A 24,238-nucleotide genomic window follows, 5' to 3' on the forward strand; every position below is an offset into this window, starting at 1 on the left:
TGTTACTACTTAGCAAATGTATGTTGCTAGAATAAGCCTGCGACTTCGTCCACTTAGATTAAGATTTTAAAAATATCCGAGGGAATTCTTTGATTTTTCGGTAGTAGCCCATTCCCGGAATCTAAGATTCTTCAAAAATGTACAAAATTTTGTCATATTCGTTAAGTGGAGGGGCAGACACAGACTGACGGAAAGATGGACGGACGGATGGACAGACAAACACACACTTTCGTATTTATGATATTGGATATTATTCTGATTATATATTTTCTACAAAGTACATATTATTATTATAATATTATAATGATACTCACGCTCCTAATACAGTGTAGAACTCGAGGGTGAAGTGATAGTAGCATATTCTTGGCGGTTCGCCTTCTCTACATGCTCTTGCGCACTCATCAGGCGCTGACAGCAATGGATTTCTTCTAAGTTCAGCAGTTGCACTACTCGTGAAGTCCAAATGTTTCAGTGCCAGTTTGCCATTTTTTGGCCTTGTTATTGGTGGCAGGGGATTGTTACTTCTGAAGTCGCCACTGAGCGGACCGCTGCCACTTTGCACGTATGGGTTAGGGGATGGAGCATTGATGCTATCAAGTGATCCAAAAGAACTGAACGTATCATCACTGCTCGGGTGCGTTTGAACTAGACCATGTGTTGAGGCGAAAGAATTACTGCTATCACGGAAGGGCGTCGCTGTGCCTGCCTGCCACCATGACGCTGATGTTGACTGGTCATCTGGGTCTTCGATTGAATCTGTAACAAAAAAAACATCTATTAAATATTTACATTCCGTTGAGTAGTGAAATTAATAAAATTCATAAACAAATTTTTTTATAAATATCAATTGTGTGAGGGTCTTCAAATTGACTACGCTTCTATTAGGCATCTGTATGAAGATTCATATTGACTCACTATTGCGTTTGTATTAATTGAAATAACAAACTAGAATATGAAGATTTAAACGAATAAATAAAAATGAGAAAGAGCAACAATTTAATACACATAATGATATACAATACTTAAAAGTCTTAAATACATAGAATGTTAGTTAACTTTTACGAAAATTTAAGACAAAACCACAGTATTTGAACAAGCCGCGTTATAGCCAAGCAAAATTAACATCAAACCTAAAAATTCTAACTTATTGTCTTTTTTATTAGAATGTCTTAAATTTAAGCTGATACTGTGTTCTGATCCATAATATCTAGACCAATATACTAGCTACAAAGTAATCGAAAATTTTCCCAAAAACAAATCGGTCTCGCGATTATAAAAAAATTTAAATAAGTATAAACACAGTAACCTTATTTGTGAAATGTGTTCTAATGAAGTATTTAATACTACATAATATATTGAATATTATATTTAATGATATCTATTACAGTGGATTATGTTTTAATGAACTCTTCATCATTTTATTATATTGGATTTTTAAGTAATTAATTGGAAAGCAAGTGTTCCATTTGTTATATGAATGCTGCAAATTAATCGTTTAGTAAAATGGACCGTGTTTCTAGACTTCGATTGATATGTCCATTAGATTATGTACCTACTCGTACCTCAATAAGTAAATGCTGTATTCTGCAAGACAGGCGCTTTTATGCAAACAATATTAGAATACCAGTGAATACCCTGTCACGATCATTTTGCAATCTCACCAGTTAAAAGGGACTCTATCCTTTAAAATGCAAGGACTTTTACTTCCTTGTTGACTATCGGTGTTACATTTTAGCTGTTCTAGTTCTATATTTTGTCTAGCGTTTCATTTAATTGGACATTTTGTTAGATAGGTACAATCGCATTTCAACATTATCTTACTCAACAGTAGGTATAGTGGTTTACTTCAGTACCGCCTGTTTTTTATTTATACTTAGTTTGGGTTAGAATCCCCGACCCTGAACCGAATAAACTTTTACTTCCTTATTACTATTAACTTTGTCATGCGGTAACAACGTTTTTATACGTTTTATTTTAGTTATAATATGTTCCTAGCATCGCCGATAGTGATTTATATTATAAACCTTTGGTGACCTTGTTAAATATACAACTGTACTTACGATAGCATATTTTCTTTTAACTTTTTGATGGCCTTATGTTATGAGTCAAGGAAGTACGTATTTACATTATCATGACCTACTTTTTAACCCCCGACCCAAAAAGAGGGGTATTATAAGTTTGACGTGTGTATCTGTGTAACCTTCACTTGTCGGGGGTGTTATAAATTTTAATTTACACTTGTTAATTATAATATTATTTTGTTAAAAATATGAAGTCAAGAATGTGACAAAAATCTTTCAAACAACACAAATTATTAAAAAATACTTTTTACCTGACTGCGGCAAAGCCAAAAGGATGGGTTATGATTTTAGCAGTCTATTTATGTATGCATGTATAAATGTAAGTATGTATGTATGTTTATATCTAGATTCTGCGTGTTCCACCGTAGCGCCTAAACTACTGGGCCGATTTTGATGAATGAGGTGTCATTTGATTCGTCGTTAAGGTCCGGGTGACATAGGCTATATTTTATACGAAAAAAATTGACCTAACGGGTGTTACATCAAAAAAAGTGGGGGTGTCCAAAATTTTTTTTGCTATTGTATCGAGTGGGATGTCAAATGAAAGAGGAGAAAATTCTGAATTCACTACAACATTAAAATATAGCAAGCGACAAGAAAACAATTTCACTATAATACTTCAGCGTTTATTAAGACGATCGCAGTCTGGTTTTAGTTTACAACTTTATCAACATGATCTAAATTTGTTGTATACCTAAGTATAATGTTTAAACTAAAAAAAAGGTTTAAATGTATTGGTACCTTCCACAATGCTTCCTGAGGAAAAGGATGGCACTAGATTTAGATCTGTCAATTAATTAGTCTACGATCTCAGCAACTTAAAATGCTGAGAGCAATAACGCATGAAGTTCGCTTCACTTTTATTTATTGTAAAGTTTTGTTAAAAATACTGACGCCCATTAAAAATGAAATATTATGTAATTTCGTTTCTTTATAATATTAATCTAATTTTATCATTTGTTGCTCAAGTTATTCAATAGTAGTTCAATAAAGCTTTTTATATTTTTTATGCAATATTGGGCTGAAGGCCATTAGTTTACTTATTATTATGTTTAAATTTGAAGTAATTACGTTCAGTAATACAGAAGTTATAAGATTGTGACAGACGGATGGACGGACGGAAAGGTGCAAAACTCAAGAAGACTCTGTGACCTCGCTTTGCTCGGTGTCAATTACATATCTATCGAAAAAATAATCTCTGAATTTCTAGTTTTTTGTTAAAGCTATTTTTGTAACAGAGTTAAGAAGTTTCTGACCGTTCAAAATAATAAAGAAATGTTATAACTTAAACCTGATGTTTTATTTATAACTTCCTTTGGTTTATTAAAAAAAAAATGGTTTTTACAAAAAAGGGACGTTATTTGGTGACTTTACCTTACTACTTACTAAATACCTAAATAAAGTTTTACAAGTAACTAATAGTATTTAGGTAACCCCAAATATTAAATCGTTCAAATAAAACACAATATGCCACTATTGGTATTCCAATCATTTTTATATCGATTGTAAAAATGTAAGTAATTAACTACAATGTAATTAATACAAGGGTAACAGGGCTATATAATGTTTACTAGACTTGTACTTCCAATAACGTTCAGAATTATTATTTCACCTGTGATTGCAGTCAACGAACGCCTCGACCTCATGTTTTTCGAAAGTAGGTATTTTTTGAACGTTTGTGTAACTGCACCTATTTATTTATATATATATGTATATTGTATTTCGGTTGTTTTTATTCTAAAAAAATAATTGCCTGTTTCAGAGGGGTCTCTCCGTCACTCGCTTCATACAAACGTAGTTCCAATTTCATTTGAATATTAAGCAACCAAAAAGTCCATGAAATTTTGCAGATATATTCTAGAAACTAATATCTATGTCTGTGGTTTTCCAGATTTCTGTTAAAATATTCGGTTTCAAAGTTACGCGGTCTTAAAAATTTACATACAAATCTTTGAGCCCCTGTAATTTTAAAACTACATATTTTTAGAAAAATCTAAAACACCACAGACACAGATATTAGTTTCTAGAATATGTCTGCAAAATTTCATGGACTTTGGTTGCTTAATATTCAAATGAAATTGGAACTACGATTGTATGAAGCGAGTTACGGAGAGAGCCCTGTTAACACTAATTTAAAATATTTATTTCGATTCAAGTTGAGTTACACATACATTTAAGGAACCAAGAAATTTACTAAATGTACCTAGTCATAAATTAGGAAGAATCCAATTTAATTCCATCGTACCTACTCGTAGCTACTTGTTATATGTAAAACTAGGAAATGTGAGTGGTTCGCTACATTTCCGTAAAAATGTGTAATTTCAAAGTAGGGTGTAATTTCAAAATCTGTGTAGGCTTCAAACGTCTGTATGTAAATCTTAGAGCCAATAAAGCTACACGTTTTTACCGAAATTTGGACACATATATTAATTTTTAGAACGAGTCTACAAAATGTCACTAAAGATTGGTTATTATTCATACTAACCAATCCAACAAAATACTTAATTATTTATTAAATTATAATAAATAAAAGGTTAGTCGGTTGCGGAGTAAAGGACAAATATAAACTAAGTTAAGAGATTATAAGCGCCAATGATATATTTATTAGTTTGATTGAGTTTAGCTTTTTATAGGACCGCAAACTTCATGTTTCTCAGATTAATATATCGTTTACAGTTTATTACCTGCGCTTTAAGGCTAGTTCACAAATTTATTGCACAGCGCATACGTGTTGTATATTTTTATCTAATCGACTTAATGGTGTTGTTTTAGCCATTTTTGCAACAACTATAGTTAAATGATGATATAAAGCAAATTCACAGATCATATACGTGTTTCGTTTTTACCCGACTGCGGCAACGCCAAAAGGAAGGCTTATGATTTTAGCAGTCTATGTATGTATGTATGTATGTATGTGTGTATGTTTGTATCCAGATTCTGTGTGTTCCACCGTAGCACCTAAACTACTGGGCCGATTTTGATGAATGAAGTGTCAATCGATTGGTCGTAAAGATCCGGGTGACATAGGTTACATTTTATACGAAAAAAATTGACCTGACGGATATTACATGAACAAGTGTAAATTAAAAATTTATAACACCCCCGGTAGTAGATCCAAAGTATTTGAGTTTTCCAAAACATCATTTTCAAATAAATAATTATGTATTTAGGCAACGTCCATCTTGACAGCTTGACATTTGTCTATTGACATAATATTATGAATCTAACGGTTATCTAACCTTCTTTTCTACAAGAAAACTAGAAAAGAGCTGATAACTCTTAAACGGCTGAACCGATTTTTTTAGATTATAGCTAAGAACACTCTCGATCAAGCCGCCACCTTTCAAAAAAAAAAACAAAATTAAAATCGGTTCATTCGTTTAGGCGCTACGATGCCACAGACAGATACACAGATACACAGATACACACGTCAAACTTATAACACCCCTCTTTTTGGGTCGGGGGTTAAAAAAGCGGCGGTTTCCAAAAATTTTTTTTTGCTATTGTATCGAATGGGGTGTCAAATGAAAGAGGAGAAAATTTCGAGTTCATAAATATAAATGTACTACAACATTAAAATATACCAAGCGACAGAATAACAATTTTACTATAATATTTCAGCGTTTATTAAGACGATCGCAGTCGGGTTTTAGTTTTCAACTTTATCTTGTTAATAAAATTGTTGGTAGGCGTTAATTCGTCACAGAATACCTAGTGTTTTGGCTTCGTTTTCTTCGAGTCTTATAACTTATAATAATGTGTCTGTAACCCGAGCCGACCAAAAAGGGGTTTATTAATTTACAGCAATACTAAAATTTGAACTTTTAAATCTCTTTATAGACATAATCTAATAAATAAAAAATCTTGATTTAGATAGATGCTCCGTTAATTATAATATAAGATTGCTCCGTTAGTTATAATAGAAGAAGGTAATTAATTTGATTACCGACGTAAACTAATCGTAGGCGGGCCTCCAATTACACTCTTTGCATACTACCCTACTTATTACATAATTTTACTTGTCAGTTGCATCCAGGTATAGACTTCAGACAGGTAAAGGCATTATAATCATTTTAAATTATTTGATATTGTTATCTAGTAGGTTTCTAGTTGTAGAAAATTGCAATGCAAAAATCTGTTACCTATATCTAATATTAGATACATTATAAATATGTAAAGTAAATGATTTTAGGTTTATTACAGTCACTGTTTAATTAATTATTTAGACAAGACCGTTGCAGTTTAAAAGCATAATTCTGATTATGCTAAATATTTTTCTTGTTACGTAACCCCAAATTCACAGTTTTCGGATTTATTTCTTCACTTGTGCTATAAGATAAGACCCACCTACCTACCAAATTTCGTGATTCTAGGTCAACGGGAAGTACCTACTCTATAGGTTTTCTTGACAGACACGACGGACGGACAGACAGACAGACAACAAAGTGATCCTATAAGGGTTGAGGTACGGAACCCTAATAAAAAAAAACATTAAAAAGAAATAAGTTAAAATATAATTAGTACAAGGTAAGTAAATGCATTGATAATAACTGATAAAGGTGCAAGGACTACTAAGCTACGTACGTGTAATTTGTTTAGTAGGTTTTCATTCGAGTATGATAATAAGCGGAACCGCGGTATTTTCCGTTCCGAATCACTGACTTTAATGTGAACGCCCCAAATGCACTAAAAGGGTTATTGCGCAATGCACTTACAATCAGCTTATCAGTTTCGATTTTGACAGTTGCAGCTGATGGTTGAGAATAATTAAACAACTTTTCTTGAAACTCTACTTACTCGACAATCTATACACATGAACGACTCACAAATCTCAATAAAAGTGTGATTGGTAGTGTGGTGCAATAAACCTCTCGCATTACCTTCGAACCAGTATCGACAAGAAAATCTGAGTTGTCTAATATTATGAAACTCGCTTTCAGATTTTAGAATTTAAACATACATGAGTGATATGGTACTTAAATTAATTACAAGTTGGCTTCGCTCTTTCTCAAAATTCTTTATAAAAATCTACATACAAAAAGAATCCAGCCATTTGTGCGTTGATATGGCAGTCAATCATTTGACTCGTTTTATATTTCAATACAGAATGTAGATATTAAGTATATTATGTTTGAAACTGAAAAACCAAATTAACCTACCTAGGTACCTATCGCTTATCAGTGAAGTAAGTAGAACTAGGGCTATCTAATTTAGTACATTCTCTTAATTGGGTTGGTCACAACTTGAGTGTTTGAATCAATAGGCGTAATCATAAGAAATAAACAATTTACAAAGGTCATCACTTTCGTTTTTCAATTAGCACCTACTCGATTAGACGCAATAAAACAAATTAACTCGGAGGCCAACTACCTAATACTATATAGTATTTGGGGCTCCACGGACATTAGACAATGCCAACTGCGATTTATACTTGCCTACTTACCGAGTACAGTATATCAATCATATTTGTACGCTTGTTTCTCTAAAGGCTGTCTTACTCGAAGCAACAACGTGCGACAATGCGGTATATCTACTACAAAAAATGGAAACGTTAATTTTGCGGTGTTCAGCAACATGCAGTATTCTATTTTATTAATCGACTTAAAAAAACAGGGTTTTTTTCTATTCGACTGTGTGTTTTTTTTATCCCTTTACAATATTGCGCTGTAGAATCGATATATTACTTGCACGATAATAATCTGCCGACGATTCTTGCTTCATTTCCAATTATTGTAGCATTGTCATAGTGTCGCAGTTGGTCTGGCGTAAAAAGGCCTTAAGGTTCATGTCTGAGATATATACCTATTTACGCGATGTTTTCAACTCTACGAGTATTACAAACGGTGAATGCAAGACTGAAGTGATTTACTGAGGAGCAAAATGTTCTCATTTAGAGGATCAGCTGCTATGATAGCCTATTAAGAGACTATAATGTATTCTGAATTTAGTATTTACATAATCTTCGATTGTGTAATACGCTTTTTTCAGGACCGGTTCGATCTCATGCGATGCAATATCACTGCAAAAGCACTGTAATTAATTGATTTGCGAAAGATGTTTAAGAAAGCTTTCGAACGGATTTGCTAATTTGATATTTATGACACTCGCGGATGAGATCGCTTTATTTGAGATTATTTAACCCCGATCCCAAAAAGAGGGGTGTTATAAGTTTTGACGTGTGTATCTGTGTATCTGTCTATGGCATCGTAGCTCCTAAACTAGTGAACCGATTTTAATTTAGTTTTTTTTTGTTTGAAAGGTGGCGCCTTGATCGAGAGTGTTTTTAGCTATAATCCAAGAAAATCGGTTCAGCCGTTTGAAAGTTATCAGCTCATTTATAGTTACTGTAACTTTCACTTGTCGGGGGTGTTATAAATTTTTAATTTACACGTCTTGTTAGCAATAAGTAGTAGTAGTTAGTATATATTTTATTTAGCAATAGCACAACTGTTGTACGATCCAAAAAACTGTGGCAATAGGCTGTCGATTGGTATATCCCCTTTTTTTTTGTATTATCATGCCCAATGTTCAAAATAGTCGAAGGTCACGTTTTCCGGCTTTAAATAAAAACCCGGACTTTAAAGTTATAAGCATAGAATTCAGTTCCGCGTATTTATATACCTAATAGGTACTATGCTTTATTGGATAATGTTCACATAACAATGGCTGTTGGCTGATGAACAAGTCACTCGTCACTGCACCATCTCGATTTTGATTGCCTGTCGATTGGAACGCCGGACACACGCAGCGCTCCAATAGAGCGTCTCGAGAATTGAGTCGGAATCACCGTTTGAGTCTTTTCCATTCACATCCAGATGTCCACCGAGGTTTGATAACCTTTTTCCACCATACATAACACTAGACCACATATTAATGTCGCACACATAAACTTATTCGCAAAAACATTCATTGACAACTGCTGCCTAGAGCATTTTAGCTTGTGCATAATATGGTCGCTAAAAATGGGTTTTATAAGAAAACTCACAGTTTCTAAGCAGATGATAGAAATAGCTGTGCTTAGAGTTTCTCTATGTTTCTCTAATCAGGATAACTGATATAGATAAATGGGTTGCGAAGCTATAGTGGCAATGGGCGCGGCACATAGTTCTAGTAACCGATAGGCATTGGAGATCCATCCAATCCATTCCAAGGAGGTGGAAGTCCTCACCTATGTCCCACAGTGGAGGTCTATCGGTCGACAACGACGAAAACGAGGAGTTAAAGTTCCAGATATTTTACTGGAATGAGGGAATTTGAAAGACATTTCGATATTATTTAGTACTACGTATATTCACAACAGTTTTATGTTAAAAAACCTATGTGCACTAATGAAAAAAGACGTGTTACGAGTATTTACTGGGACTAGATAATGCTGTGCGTCCGAGCGTAAAGAGAGAAAGCAGTCACTTTAGCGATGCTTAAAACTTAAATCGAGTTTAGTTTTAACTAGCGCTGGGCACACGGGTTGTAAAATAAAATACTCGTACAATAAAAGACTCGCTTTGTTGAGCGGTTAGGTGAACATTTTCCATTATTGTTTTTTCTAATAGAATAGAATAGAATAGATTTTTATTCAAATAAACTTTTACAATTTTTTATATACTGCATTTCGGTCTCCGTGCCAAAGTATAGTAGTAGCTCTTTGTGCTAGACTTCGGCATTGAACTCCGGGGTCCAACTTTTCAATGCGTAAGTACCTATATTTGGAGCGAAGCGCAATGTCCAAACAATCGTGAAGATAGAGGATCTATTGATTATGAATAATATAGTGAACAAATAAACCTGCTTAATATAGAAGTTTTGAGGTTAATTTACTCGTTATAAATCGCCTAATATGACCGATCGCTTACGGCGACATTCTGACGTTGACACGAAATTAATTCGGCCTGTTCGATGCCAATTATTTAGCAGGCGTGTAAAGTGTAGCCTTTCGTTTCAATTTGCAACAGTTGTACAACAACTTTGTAGGCCGCAAATTCTTATGAGCAATGCGCACCTGCAAAGAAAAGCCTTGGGACCGAGACACTGTTCTGTATGCTTCGGTAACAACTTAATCTCAGCTTTATTTAATCTGGCATACAGGGTGCGTTGGTCTTGTTTACATTTTTATCATGACAACCCATCGCCAGCATACAGGTCTCTTCTCGTAATGAGAAGGCTTTAGGCCACCTTTCACCAGCTGGCCAAGTGCGGCTTGGCAGATTTCACACACCTTTGAGAACAGTATGAAAAACTCTCAGGCATGCGAGTTTCCTCACGATATTTTCCTTCGCCGTTAAAGCAAGTGATATTTAATTGCTTTACTCACAAAACTCCGCTAAATTAAGGGGTTAGAGAGGCTCAACCCTAGGCAAGCGACCGGTTTCGAATTCCAAACCCCCAATAGGAAGCTAACGTCTCAGCCACTAGACACTCATGGCTTTCAATTTTCGGATATATCAAAAAAATAGAGACGAGTCAAGTTGTTACCAAACCCTCAGCTCCACCCACTACGTAAGTGTGCGTTGCGCCTTAACCTAAGGAAGCTAAGATTTATCTAGAGTAGATCAACTTAAGCAATCATACCAAAGCAAAATTGTCTTTCTGTGTTGTATTCCGCATTGCTAAGGGTTTAGATCCATTCCATAATTGTATGAGTTTGCAGCGTCGTCATCTTGAACATTGTCAACCGATCTACCTCCACTACTGGACATGGGACTCTAGTAGAGACTTCTGCACGCCACGCTCTTACTTCGTCTGAAGCCAGCGGCTCTTTGCGACTAGCTTTACATTATCTACCCACTTAAAGGAGAATCTTTCAACGCTGCGCTTTTCGGTGCGAGATCGCCACTTACGAGTACTATCTTGGGACCCCAAAGTCTATAGGTTTTTCGTGTTACGAGTGATAACGTTATGGAAGAAGTTTAATTATATAGTAGATTGATTGGAATGTAATAATGCATCACTGCACTTCCAGATACATCAGTAGATACCTATACGACCTGACTTTTTAGTCACGGTTACCTAAAGGTTGTTTTACGCCGGAACAACAACATGCGACAATGCAACACACAACGTGGTGCTATATTACGAGTAGACAGGCTACCGACGATTTATGTCATATTTTTAACCCCCGACCCAAAAAGAGGGGTGTTATAAGTTTGACGTGTGTATCTGTGTATCTGTGTGTCTGTGTATCTGTGTATCTGTGCATCTGTGTATCTGTGTATCTATTTATCTGTCTGTGGCATCATAGCGCCTAAACGAATGAACCGATTTTAATTTAGTTTTTTTTGTTTGAAAGGTGGCTTGATCGAGAGTGTTCTTAGCTATAATTTAAAAAAATTGGTTCAGCCGTTTAAGAGTTATCAGCTCTTTTCTAGTTTTCTTGTAGAAAAGAAGGTTAGATAACCGTTAGGTTCATAATATTATGTCAATAGACAAATGTCAAGCTGTCAAGATGGACGTTGCCTAAATACATAATTATTTATATGAAAATGATGTTCTGGAAAACTCAAATACTTTGGATCGTCGGGGGTGTTATAAATTTTTAATTTACACTTGTACATTATTGTAGCTTGCAGCCCTGTGGCATGTCTCAATATAGCACTGTGTTGCTCTGGCGTAAAACGACCTTACATCTTGTAGTGTTTGAATTAAAATAAATAAGTAGGTACAAGGTGTTTATAAGCTTAGGCGCGTACTTCGCGCAATAATTTTACGTGTAAATTTTGACTTATAGCACGAAATAAATTTAAATATTACATGTTTAGTTTTATCATTCGAGATTGATCTACTTTTGCTTGATGAATAATTCATTTAGATGATTGTATTACATGTCGCAAAGTCGGACTAGATTAACATTCCTTAGTTTATATCGAGTTCCGTAATAATCGCCTACCCAGTATGGTGTAGGTAGGTACCTAAAGTTTTAGCCCAACCAGTTATTGTGTCTGTCTGCTTTTTCGGCTAGTAGTTAGTACCTATTCGAAATGAAAGGATTTTGACGGGACTGTGCTATCAGTTAAGCAAACGTAGTGTGGGACGCCCTCCAGCACGATGGGCCGACGATATAAAGCGGCTGGCGGGAAGTGGCTGGATGAGGAATGCTGAGGACCGGGTGTGGTGGCGCTCTATAGGGAAGGCCTATGTCCAACAGTGGACGTCCACAGGCTGATGATGATGATGATGATGATGTGCTATCAGTTATGCTACCTCGTTCATAAGAATGTTACAAAAAAGAACTATTTAACTTTAAAAGACGCTTTCTCGTATATAAGAAATTGCATCGAAAAAATTGTATGTAATATAATATAGAAAAGCATAATTTTTACTTATAGGTGTGGACACTGCTTTATGACTGCGACCGCAGTTTATCTCGGAAGAACGAAACTTGTAGATTGGAAAAGAAAACTACTATTCTAGATAACTAGATAAGTTTAAATGTTAAACAATGCCCACACTGGTAAAGTTTTGTGCGACCCTGTTCAACCCCTATTCATGGCTTCAAAGTTTCAAACGACTGTTTGAGAAAGGTTTTCAACGTGTTATTTTCTTCAGTAGATAGAGTTTTAATGTTTTTATGCATGGCAGTTCCTTTCTTTCTTTCCTTTACGGTTAGTTCAGGGTTTGTTTAGCTATAATAAAACACGGGACTTAGTGCCCCTAGTACAAGGTGAGCCTCGAAAACTTTGACGGTTTTTCGTGTGTCTAGTGGCTTCAAGTTTGATGTATGAAAAATATACTAGAGTAAAAAATCTACAGTCCTTCTTTTTTATGAGTATCACTGTAAATAAAAAAATAAATTTTCAAAGAGAGGTAACAGTCATTTATTTATCCATTTAACGTTTAATATGAATTTTAATTAGAAATCTTATACGGCGTTTTAAGTAATAAACGCTTGAAGTAAGTTTTTACAGTACTGTTTAAAGGTTGCGTAAACAACAAAAAAAGGGTTCTGCACCAGTTATTAAATGTTATTCTAGTATTGGGTCAGTGTTATACAATACTGGTCCTAATAAAGTGATTTAATTACTACAATGTTTATTAGGTGATAATTAATTGTTGTATAAATAAATTAACGTTCTATTTAAGCGATATTTTATTTTCTTGGCATACTATTGCATAATAAATGCCATATTTTCCCACGCGTGCTATTTTTTTGCGGTGATTAATTACTGGATTCAAAGATAGCTTTATAGTTAATCTCGTATAAATAAATCACCTCTTTAATCAGCTGCTATCGCAATGAATATTCATTTTCCAATCGTATAAAACCAGTGTTTAAGTATTTATAGCGAATTGATGTTAAATGAGGTTAACATGAAAGATCAGCTGATTATAATAATAACATCATGAAACATTGACTTGAATGAATGAATTGATTACAGTAGGTAGTATACTTGTACATACGGCCAAGTCTAGAAAATATTAACAAAAGCATTTAATATTTTTTTAGTTTTCCTTAGTAGACGGGGAATTTAGATCTTCTAGAGTTAGATTTTCACTATAGCCTGATTTAATTATCAGTTCGCGGTAACCTCTTTTACGGTTCTTCCTCGTTCTGAGCTGGGAAGGAGATTGTAGGAGTATACCTTCATATTCCGTGGGCTATAAAATCTCCGATGATCCATATAGTGCTCATCGCCATTATCAATCGATAAACTTTCACAGCTGGACATAGGTATCTTGATGGAACTTCCTCAACGGACCGAACGGTCCCCGCTCATTCCCAGATCAGCTTCGCAACCCATTGAACTATGTCGGTTACTCTGGTCCTCTACATTTCTGATTTGATCAGGTAGGGAAACTTCAAGCATAGCTCCATCGCCGACTCTGAGTTTTGTTATGAGGCCCAAAGGTGCATAACGTACGTAAAACTTTAGCCGGTAACGGTTGCTAAATATTATCGGATTAGTGTGACGCACGCACACCGTATCGTTGTGAAACTAAGCTTTTGTTACTGCTCTTGTTTTCACACCGTTTGGTAGCAGTGAAACAACCGCAGTCCCCGTTAACACATTCTAAATACGCTGCCGGAAAATGGTTTTTAGTTTTGTCATATGTTTTATTGAATATAAAAATATTGTGGTTAAGAGGGAAAAATACACCAAAGCACTTTAAACAGAAGTTTATTAGATGTATAGGTAGCTCTATACCTAAGGATTCTTACAAAATCAAACAATTTAAATAAAATGAAAACATGAACCTATCATGCAAAGTGTGACAATTAAATAAATGTAGTTAATTTTGTAGTAAGTACTTACATAATCTCTAAACTAAAATTACAGGTTTCGTTTTGAAAGGATGAACTTCATCCCTTTCAAAATGCTCGCTACAGCAAAGCAATAGATTTTATATTTATAACCTATCAATTTAAATTTTGTGTACAACAGTATTAACAGGGCTCTCTCCGTCACTTACTCCATACAAACGTAGTTCCAATTTGAACTGAATATTAAGCAACCAAAGTCCATGAAATTTTGCAGATATATTCTAGAAACTAATATCTATGCCTGTGGTTTTCCAGATTTCTGATAAAATATTCGGTTTCAAAGTTACGCGGTCTTAAAAATTCACATACAAATCTTTGAGCTCCTGTAATTTTGAAACTACATATTTTTAGAAAAATCTTAAACACCACAGGCACAGATATTAGTTTCTAAAATATGACTGGTAAGCCTGTTATAATTAGTCATAAGATTAAATTAAGAAAGATCTACTTCGAATTTCATCGTTTTGAGTAGTTTAATGAAACTATTTTTAAAATGATTTTGTAGAACCTAGAAAAATAAGAAAAACTCTTGCGCTTTACACAAATCAATAGATTACATACAGTATATTATAACGGTCAACTTAACCCACAGATTTCATGCTTACCGACGTTTCAATCACTAACTGACAGGTTTCCGCATAAAGAAAAACATGACAACGCTATATTTTTCCGTTGATGAGCAATTAACACAAATTAATAACGTTTAGTAATTCAATTATGCGTTCCGGAAACCCGGCTTTGTCACGATAAAAGTGTTTGGAAACTTTATCAAAATTTCGTAACTGAAGATTTTTAAACAATAAAGTTTTTGTTTGGATTTAGTCATCCTCTCAAGAATCAATAAATCGACGATTATAATCGCGATATGAATCGATTGTTTCAATCTAAATTAAGATAAGCGTTGATGCTTTATTAAGTTGTAATAGTATAGAGACAACTTCTATACAAAATGCTAGGTAAATAATTTAAAATGCTACGTCATGTCACAAATTACAGAAGATTTTCTTGAAGTGTAGGTAAAACAGTATTATAAAAAAAAACTAAATTAAAATCGGTTCATTCGTTTAGGCGCTACGAGGCCACAGACAGATACACAGATACACAGATACACAGACACACAGATACACAGATACACAGATACGTGTGTATCTGTGTAACTGTCAAACTTATAACACCCCTCTTTTTGGGTCGGGGGTTAAAAAGTAAGGAGTATGGGTGTAAGATAACTGCCATATTTAACCCCTTCTAAGTTGCGGGCTAACTTAGAAGGGGTAGGTATGGCAGTATTTCCACTTCAGACTGCATCATCACTTACCACCAGATGAGATCGCAGTCAAAGGCTAACTTGTAAAGGTGGGCAAGTAATGAATAAGATTGTTTTAAAAACATAAAGTAAGGAGTTAATAAAAATAATTCAGTAATCGTTAATCGCTTAAATAACAAACATAAAAATTATTATTTATATATTCATCAAGGTTTAAACCGAAACGTAGGTACCAGGTTAGCTTCAATTAACATCGCGCAAAGTAGCTAGGGTAGGTACCTACTAGTTATGAAAACATTTTTCACCAGAAAAAAATCTATTCCCACGATGTTTCGTTGGTGGTAAATATCTAATGAAGCAAAACAATCTAATTAACATGGTGCTGAGTACAGCTGGCAGTACCTTATGGGGGAATGAAATTATGGGCCAAGATAATTTCAAAGCGAATAACGATTGCCAAATTGGGCTTCTGTGCTATTTCATTTTAATACCATAGGTAGATAATCCATCTAGCTGTGTCTAAAGTTAGCGAATTATAGACATTAAGGTTACCATAACAAGCTTAATATAAAAAAAGAAAACCCTAGCTCGCTCCCTTGTGCTGTCTATACATACGTACATAGTCGAAAATCGAAATAAATAACCATATTTAGTCGAAATTCCACGGATTCCTACGAAGCAATTTGCTTACTCGTTTCTAATACGCGCTGCTAGGATATGGAATGCCTTTCCGGCTTCTATTTTCCCGCTAGCTATAATCTATCTATCTATAAGTTAGTATTCAAAAGAAGAGTGAATATAAGCACCTTCTGGGCATGCGCGCTCCACCTTAGGCTGCATCATCTCATATGTACTGTATATTATCCATGTAAAGGTAACATAAAAACCTAGTACCTAATTTCTCCGTATTCAAAAGGGCATTGCAACTATAATATTATGTGTAATAAAAAGAGCATAGGAACGCAACGCAATTGAGATAATTATGCTCCAAAGTAAATAGGTGAGGCCGTACACTTTTTAGCGGGCGAAAAAACCATCTTGCAACTGTGTCCTTCACCTTAATTCGCACAGTGTATAGCCTTTGTCTATACGTTCCCATTGAAAACAATACCAGCAAATTGGGTGCTCTATGCCCATTTTTTGTAGCAATAACAAGAGCATATATGAATATATTATGGACGTTATGACTATGGTTCAAAATTGAACTCTAACTTTGAGCTATTTCATCATCATCACCATCATCATTCATCAACTCATTGCCAGCTCACTACTGCTCATTTATCTCCTCTTAGAATGAGAAGGCTTTGACTATAGACTATAGATTATAGCCTCGATAGCTCAACGGTTGAAGAGCGGACTGAATTCCGAAAGGTCGGCGGTTCAAAAAAAAAATAGACCACGCTAGCCAAGTTCAGATTGGCAGACTTAATTTACATTATGAAGAACTCTCATCTCAGGCATGCAAGTTTCCTCACGGTGGTATAATTTTATCATTTCTGGTTAAAGCAAGTGAAATATGGGTTTGCTTAAATGTAACTAATTCTTCAACGGACGTGAACCACTAAGCTAATCAACTTTATGTACGAGTATTTAACTTTTATTTAATGAAAAAACCATGAAAATGGTTGCGGTTAGTGGTGAAGCGACTATAGCCTAAACTAACTATAACCTATTCGGGGTTTTTCTAACTTTTTAGAGGTAAGTGCGTTTTAAGCAATTAAATATCGATCACTGTCTTGCTTTAATCATGAAGGAAAACGATGGGGAAACTTACATTAATAGTAGTTTTCTAGAATTCATAAACTAGTTTTCCATAATGTCCTCAAAGATATGTGAAGTTCGCCAACCTGCGTTTGGTCAGCGTGGAGGACTATGACCTAAACACTTTTTATTCTGAGAGGAGAGTGGTAGGAAAACTATAAACTAAACAATGACTAGTGGGCCAAAGATGGGTTGAGATGATATTAACGATGATGAGGTAAGCCTACCTACTCGTATTTAGGTAGGTACTAGCTGACGCCCGCGACTTCATCCGCGTGGATTTAGGTTTCTCAAAATCCTGTGGGAACTCTTTGGTTTTCCGGGATAAAAAGTGGCCTATGTGCTAATCCAGGATATTATCTATCTCCATTCCGAATTTCAGCCAAATCCGTCCAGTAGTTTTTGCGTGAAAGAGTAACAAACATACACACACATACACACACACACACACACACAGACACACATACAAACTTTCGGCTTTATAATATTATTAGTGTGATAGTGTGATTAAGATTGTCACCCCTCATTCAAATATTTCACGTGGTAAATAACGGCATAATTTGAGATGTAACCCCGTTAAAATTGTACAACATCCGACGTTTGTGGTTCCCATGTCAACTGCTGTTATTGCAGTTAATGGTTCAGGAAAATGTGGTCACAGTTATATAATATGTGGGTTACGTCGATTATACTGTCTTAGATACTGACATAAACTTGACTTGATGTAGGTAAGTGGAGTAAACAAGCAAATTGTAAGAGAATAAAACAAACTGAAAACCACAGAGTACATTGAATATATTATATACGGACCTACTGAAAACTTCAAATACCTACCTGTCTGTCTTCATTAAATCTGTAGGAAACTAGCTTCGTCCACGTGGATATAAGTTTTTAAAACCCCTGAAAACTTATGATTTTCTGAGATAAAATGTAGCTTATGTCACTCGTCGCCGCTCCGTTGCAATGTGTTTGAAGGAAAAAGTAACAAATCAAAAAATAAACATACATACTCTCGCATTTATAATATGGATAGTGATTGAGATACCGTATCAATTTCACAGTAGGTTCTACACACGTACCTATATGGTCCGCTTTTAAGGTCTGAAAAATCATTAATTGTATATTTATTTACCAACGTAGGTAATTTAAAAGTAAATTATATGTTTTTAAAATTCAACAACGACATTTATTACATCACATTAATATTAAGTAAAAAAAACACTGGCCAAGTGCGAGTCAGACTCACGCACCGAGGGTTCCGTACTCGGGTATTTTTCTCGACATTTTGCACGATAATCAAAAACTATTATGCATAAAAATAAATAAAAATCTGTTTTTGAATTCACAGGTAAAGTCCTTTCATATGATATTCCATTTGGTACTGTTACTTTAAAAATTGAAAATACGAATAATTTTGTTCATGGACACACTAATATTATAAAGGAGAAAGTTTGTATGTGTGTGTGTGTGTTTGTGTGTGTGTGTGTATGTGTGTGTGTGTGTGTGTGTGTGTGTGTGTGTGTGTGTGTGTGTGTGTGTGTGTGTGTGTGTGTATGTTTGTTACTCCTTCACGCAAAAACTACTGGACGGATTGGGCTGAAAAGAATGGAGATAGATTATACCCTGGATTAGCACATAGACTACTTTTTATCCCGGAAAATCAAAGAGAACCACGGGAATTTTAAAAAACCTACATCCACGCGAACGAAGTCGCGGGTATCAACTAGTAATAAATAAATGTTGTGATGTAACCACAAATTCACAATTTTCGGATTTTTTCCTTTACTTGTGCTACAAGACCTATCTACCTGCCAAATTTCGTGATTCAGGTCAACGGGAAGAACACTATAGGTTTTCTTGACAGACACGAGAGACGTATAACAGACGGATAGGCAGACAGACAGACAACAAAGTGATCCTATAAGGGATCCATTTTTCATTTTGATGTACGGAACCCTAAAATGCAAATCATATTTACATAAAGAAATGGGAACGATTGTGATATAGCTACAAAAAATCCTTTTGTCGCGATCTAGGTTCGATAAAAAAACAAGACCTGTCCGATCTCCGAACAAGCACAATAGAAGAAAATCCTTCATAATCTGTCAGACTGCGATCGGTGCCTTGACATCGCCCATTACTCACGCTTTCGGAACTCATGGCCACCCCTGTCTTAGGCGCCGATATTAAGGCTAGGACACACATGATTACCGATATTAAGGCTAGGACACACATATTATCGCCGATATTAAGGTTAGGACACACATATCACCGATGGCAGTCCGACGCACTTTATTTTTGCGAAGAGAAAACTTTTTCAGGCGCATTGAGCGATTCTGGGATGGATAAAATCTTCAAGGTCGCATCACCGACATGCTAATGTTAGGTAATAGTGCTTAGAGTGACGACAAATATAAAAACTTAACTAATATTGAGTTATAAACACTAAAAAATTGTTATTTTAATATAAAAACTAAACTAATATTGAGCTGTTAATGAACTTAGTTTCGTTTCGCTTCGCTCCCGGTGTGGTCTGCGCATAATAATTATACAGTAACAACGGTAACAGCCGTTGCGTGCCCTTTGCTCTAGTTATGCAACTAATACAATTACCAAAGGCTATCTCTGATAGTTCACGCGTCATTGTTATGGTGCTTGCACTTTGTAATTATAACCCTTAGGACCTACCTATGTTCTGACTATCCGTAATTTGAAACTTACTAAAGCAAAATTTAGATGTTCGCTTTTTGCAATGAGCTCAACAAATCCTAGCTAAAAAGTACCGACTATAAAAAAACTTTATGAAATCAATTTCATACTATCCATACTTATACTTTTATAATACAAAAGTGTGTCTGTCTTTCTATCTGTCTGTCTGTTACCTTTTCACGGCCCATCAAGTTAAACGATTTTGACATAAGATACACAGACGGCTTGCATCCCGTAAGAGGATATAGGCTACTTTTTGTCGGAAAATCCCACGGGATTTAAAATTTAATCTATATCCTTGCAGGCGAAACCGCAGGCATTATTCGGTGTCTTTATAAAATCGAGGCACTAAAGACATCTGGTTAGTTCAATTATTAAGTTTAACAAAATTGTGAACTGCAACGATTACTTACATCGTGTGAACATTACTTAACATCACGTGAACTGTGTAACTATGTACATTTGGAATCTAGGATTGGACAGTTTATTCACATACATAACAACCACTGTTTTGAATCTGGAGTAGTAAAATTAGTTAAGTGCGTTGAAAACATACTTAAATTAATTATAATATTTTATTGGTCATCGCCATGTCCGTAGCGAAGATCAATAATAATAATAATTAATCCATGGTTGAATATAATAAGTCAACTAGCGTTCTACAATGATTTAAAAAAAAACGATGATGGAGTTGATTGTAGGTCATGAATCATGATAAATGACGTCACTTGTAAATCCTGCTGGTTTTACCACTTTTGAAATTCCTTTACCTGAAACAAAAGACATTATCATAAATATTTTTTAATACCCAATAATATATTTAATAAAAACCAATAACTTAAATAAAACAATCTAAGCATAAGGTATTTCTATCCTAACACTTCTGATGGTAAGTGATGATGCAGTCTAAGATGGAAGCGGGCGGACCTGGAAGAGGTATATGGCAGTTTTTATTAAACCCATACCCCTTTTGTTTCTACACGGCATTGTACAGGAACGCTAAACCGCTTGGGAGCACGACCTTGCCAGTAGGGTGGCAACTAGTCACGGCCGAAGCCTCTCACCAGACCAGACCAGAAAAAAAAATGAAATTATAAAATATCAAATTTCCTCTGTCGGAAATCGAACCCGGGGCCTCTCACTAATAAGACCACAGAATCACCACTACGCCAGGGAGGTCTTCATAGTTAGTAGAAGGTTAGATCACTAGGCAGATAATAATTTTAACATAGGTAAGTCATGCTATATATTTTTACGCTAGTCTGTAGTTTAGGAAAGCCTTCCATGACTCGAATAATTCCTAACTCTTACAACCTGGGTACCCAGGTTTCTCCTAGAGTAGACTGATTTACATCAACCACTACTTTCCATCAGGTAAACTTTTGGTTCAGAAATCCTTCCGAAACAAGTGTGCATGTAACCTTAATAATATTACGTAGTTATTTATATAACTGTTCCTTTGAACTGTTCACTATGTAGTCAACACCCATGAATGTCACGATCTAAATATTAACAGGGCTGTCTCCGTCACTTACTCCATACAATCGTAGTTCCCATTTCATTTGAATATTAAGCAACCAAAGTCCATGAAATTTTGCAGACATAGTCTAGAAACTAATATCTGTGTCTGTGGTGTTTTAGATTTTTCTAAAAATATGTAGTTTTAAAATTACAGGGGCTCAAAGATTTGTATTTTTCTTTAAAAAAAGGCCCAACTTTGTGCTCGTTTTTCTAGACAACGAAGCAATTTAATGAAATTTGGAAAAACCACAGACCTAGAAAATTTAATGAATATTATGCAGTAAAAAAATTATCGTTATATATTTTATATTGTTATAATTATGTGGGAACTACGAAAACCAGAAATTACACCCAGAAATCTTGAAAATTTCGTGCTGTCTCGATTTGTGCAAGCGGGGTGGTGAAGTGCGGGGGACGACACGTGAAACTGACAGAAACTGACAGTCTAAACACACGGGCCACATTTAGACTGTACCCAACTCCAAACTTGTCGATAGGTCTAACTAAATACACTGGTACATTTCAACTTGCGTTAGACGTATGCGTTACCTACTCAGACGTTGCCTGTAGATAAAAATATGTCTCATGTTTGCTGGCAATGTATACTATATGTAATGCCATATCACAGGTCACTCTCTGATTTATTGCTAACAATTTACTTCCAAATGCAAAGAAATCTAAGTGTGTTGAATTCACACTGCCCAATACCAGGACCTTAAATGACATAAATTCATTGATAAATAATCATATGTTGAAAATAAAGGAGAACCCCGTGTTTCTCGGTATAACGTTAGATGCAAAGCTTCTATGGAACACCCATATATCAACACTTGATGGTAAACTCAGCTCTGCTGCTTAAACTGTTAGAAAAAATCGACAGGTACTGACGTGGAAACTGCAAAAATTGTATATTTTGCCTATTTTCACTGTATTATGTCTTACGGACTCTTCCTATGAGATAAAGCGGTAGATATTGAGAAAAAAATGTATTACAGAAAAGGACAGGACGTGCAATTTATAATTTAAAACGCGCGCTGCCATACAATAAAAATATAAGGAAATAAGTACCTTATCTATTATTATCTTATAGTAGCTTCTAAATATATTTACAACTAGCAAATGCCCGCAGCTTCGCTCGCGTGGATTTAGGTTATTAAAAATCCCGATCCTTTCATTTCCCAGAACAAAAGTTGCCTCTCCGTAATAGCCCGTCCCCGGGATGCAACTTGTTTCTGTATCCGTAAGAACATTTAAACGGATGATCCTTTTCAAATCCCGAGGGATCACCAGGATTTAGGAATGCAATTTCTTACAGCATCAGGGTTGAGGTCAACGACAAAGTATTTACTTGGTATAGATACCTTCAATATCAATTAATAATCGACATTAGCTTTTGTAGTCAGGTCTCCTGCAACATCAGGATTGAGGAGTTGGAATCCAAATTTTTTATTGAACAATGTCGCAAAAAACTACCCAAAATTACGCAGTTAGGTTACCTGCCAAATTTCATGGTTTTGAGTCAACGGGAAGTACCCTAGAGGTTTTCTTGACACACACGACAGGCAGACAGATAGACAACAAAGTGATCCTATAAGAGTTTCGTTTTTCGTTTTAAGGTACGAAATCCTAGAAAACGTAGGAACGGCATTCCGAACCAGTGGTAAATTTTTCTGACCATTCAAAAACACTTTGAAGTTTACCTAAAAGTTTACAGGAATAAAAATTAATCATTGTATTCCATTCCATTTCATTCTATTCCATTCTGTTCAAAGATAAATAGAAAATAAAAATATTTGTCACCGAAACAATAATTTACGATACATCAACCAATATCAATTTTACTGATGACAATCTGACTATTACCAAAGTGAATGACTACTATAATATCTATTATATACGACTAATATAATATGTATTATAAATTGTGTGCCGTTTGCATTCTCACTAAGTTTGTTTTTGTTGGTTAAACTTTCTGGCATTTATATTGTTATGACGTTTAATTGGCAAACAGTCTGTTTATTGGCTGAAACTCAAAAATTCAGCCAATAGCAACAAAGAAAATATTGTAATAATGATTGATGCAGCTTTCTGTAATTGAAAACGAAATATTTGACATTAACTTGAATGTGACAGTGTTTTCCGAATAGGGTTGCCAGAGGCCCCGTATTTTACTGGTTACCCCGTATGTCAGGATAGAGAAACCGGTAATTATGAAAATAAAATACGGGGCAAATAAAACTAAATATTTTTAGGGTTCCGTAACTCAAAAGCAAAAAGAACTTATAGGATCACTTCGTTGTCTATCAGTCTGTCTGTCTTTCCGTCTGTCCGTCTGTCCATCTGTCCTTCTATCCGTCTGTCATGTGTTCATGAACAAATATTAGTATTTTCAATTTTCAAAGTAACATAACTACATATATCAAGTGGGTTATCATATGAAAGGGCTTTACCTGTTCATTCTAAAACAGATTTTTATTTATTTTTATGCATAATTTTTTTAATGCATAACAGTTTTTGATTTCTCGTGTAATATGTCGAAAAAAATACCCAAATCGGAACCCTCGGTGCGTGAGTCTGACTCGCACTTGGCTGGCGAAACCGAACACTGACGTTATGTCCAGGAGAAAGAATATTTTCCTTTTGCGGCAA

General features: G+C 35.1%; 1 protein-coding gene across 1 annotated transcript in view; it reads right to left on the reverse strand.

Annotated features, from left to right (window-relative positions):
- LOC123878698 (laccase-1) overlaps window positions 1-24,238 on the reverse strand; it is an 81,006-nt gene that overhangs the window by 8,896 nt on the left and 47,872 nt on the right. The window contains exon 2 of the mRNA XM_045926017.1: window positions 315-756. Coding sequence (XP_045781973.1) covers window positions 315-756 — 442 coding nt within the window. The remainder of the gene's footprint in view (window positions 1-314; window positions 757-24,238) is intronic.

Source organism: Maniola jurtina, chromosome 3 (genome assembly GCF_905333055.1).
Source record: "Maniola jurtina chromosome 3, ilManJurt1.1, whole genome shotgun sequence".
Lineage (NCBI taxonomy): Eukaryota > Metazoa > Arthropoda > Insecta > Lepidoptera > Nymphalidae > Maniola > Maniola jurtina.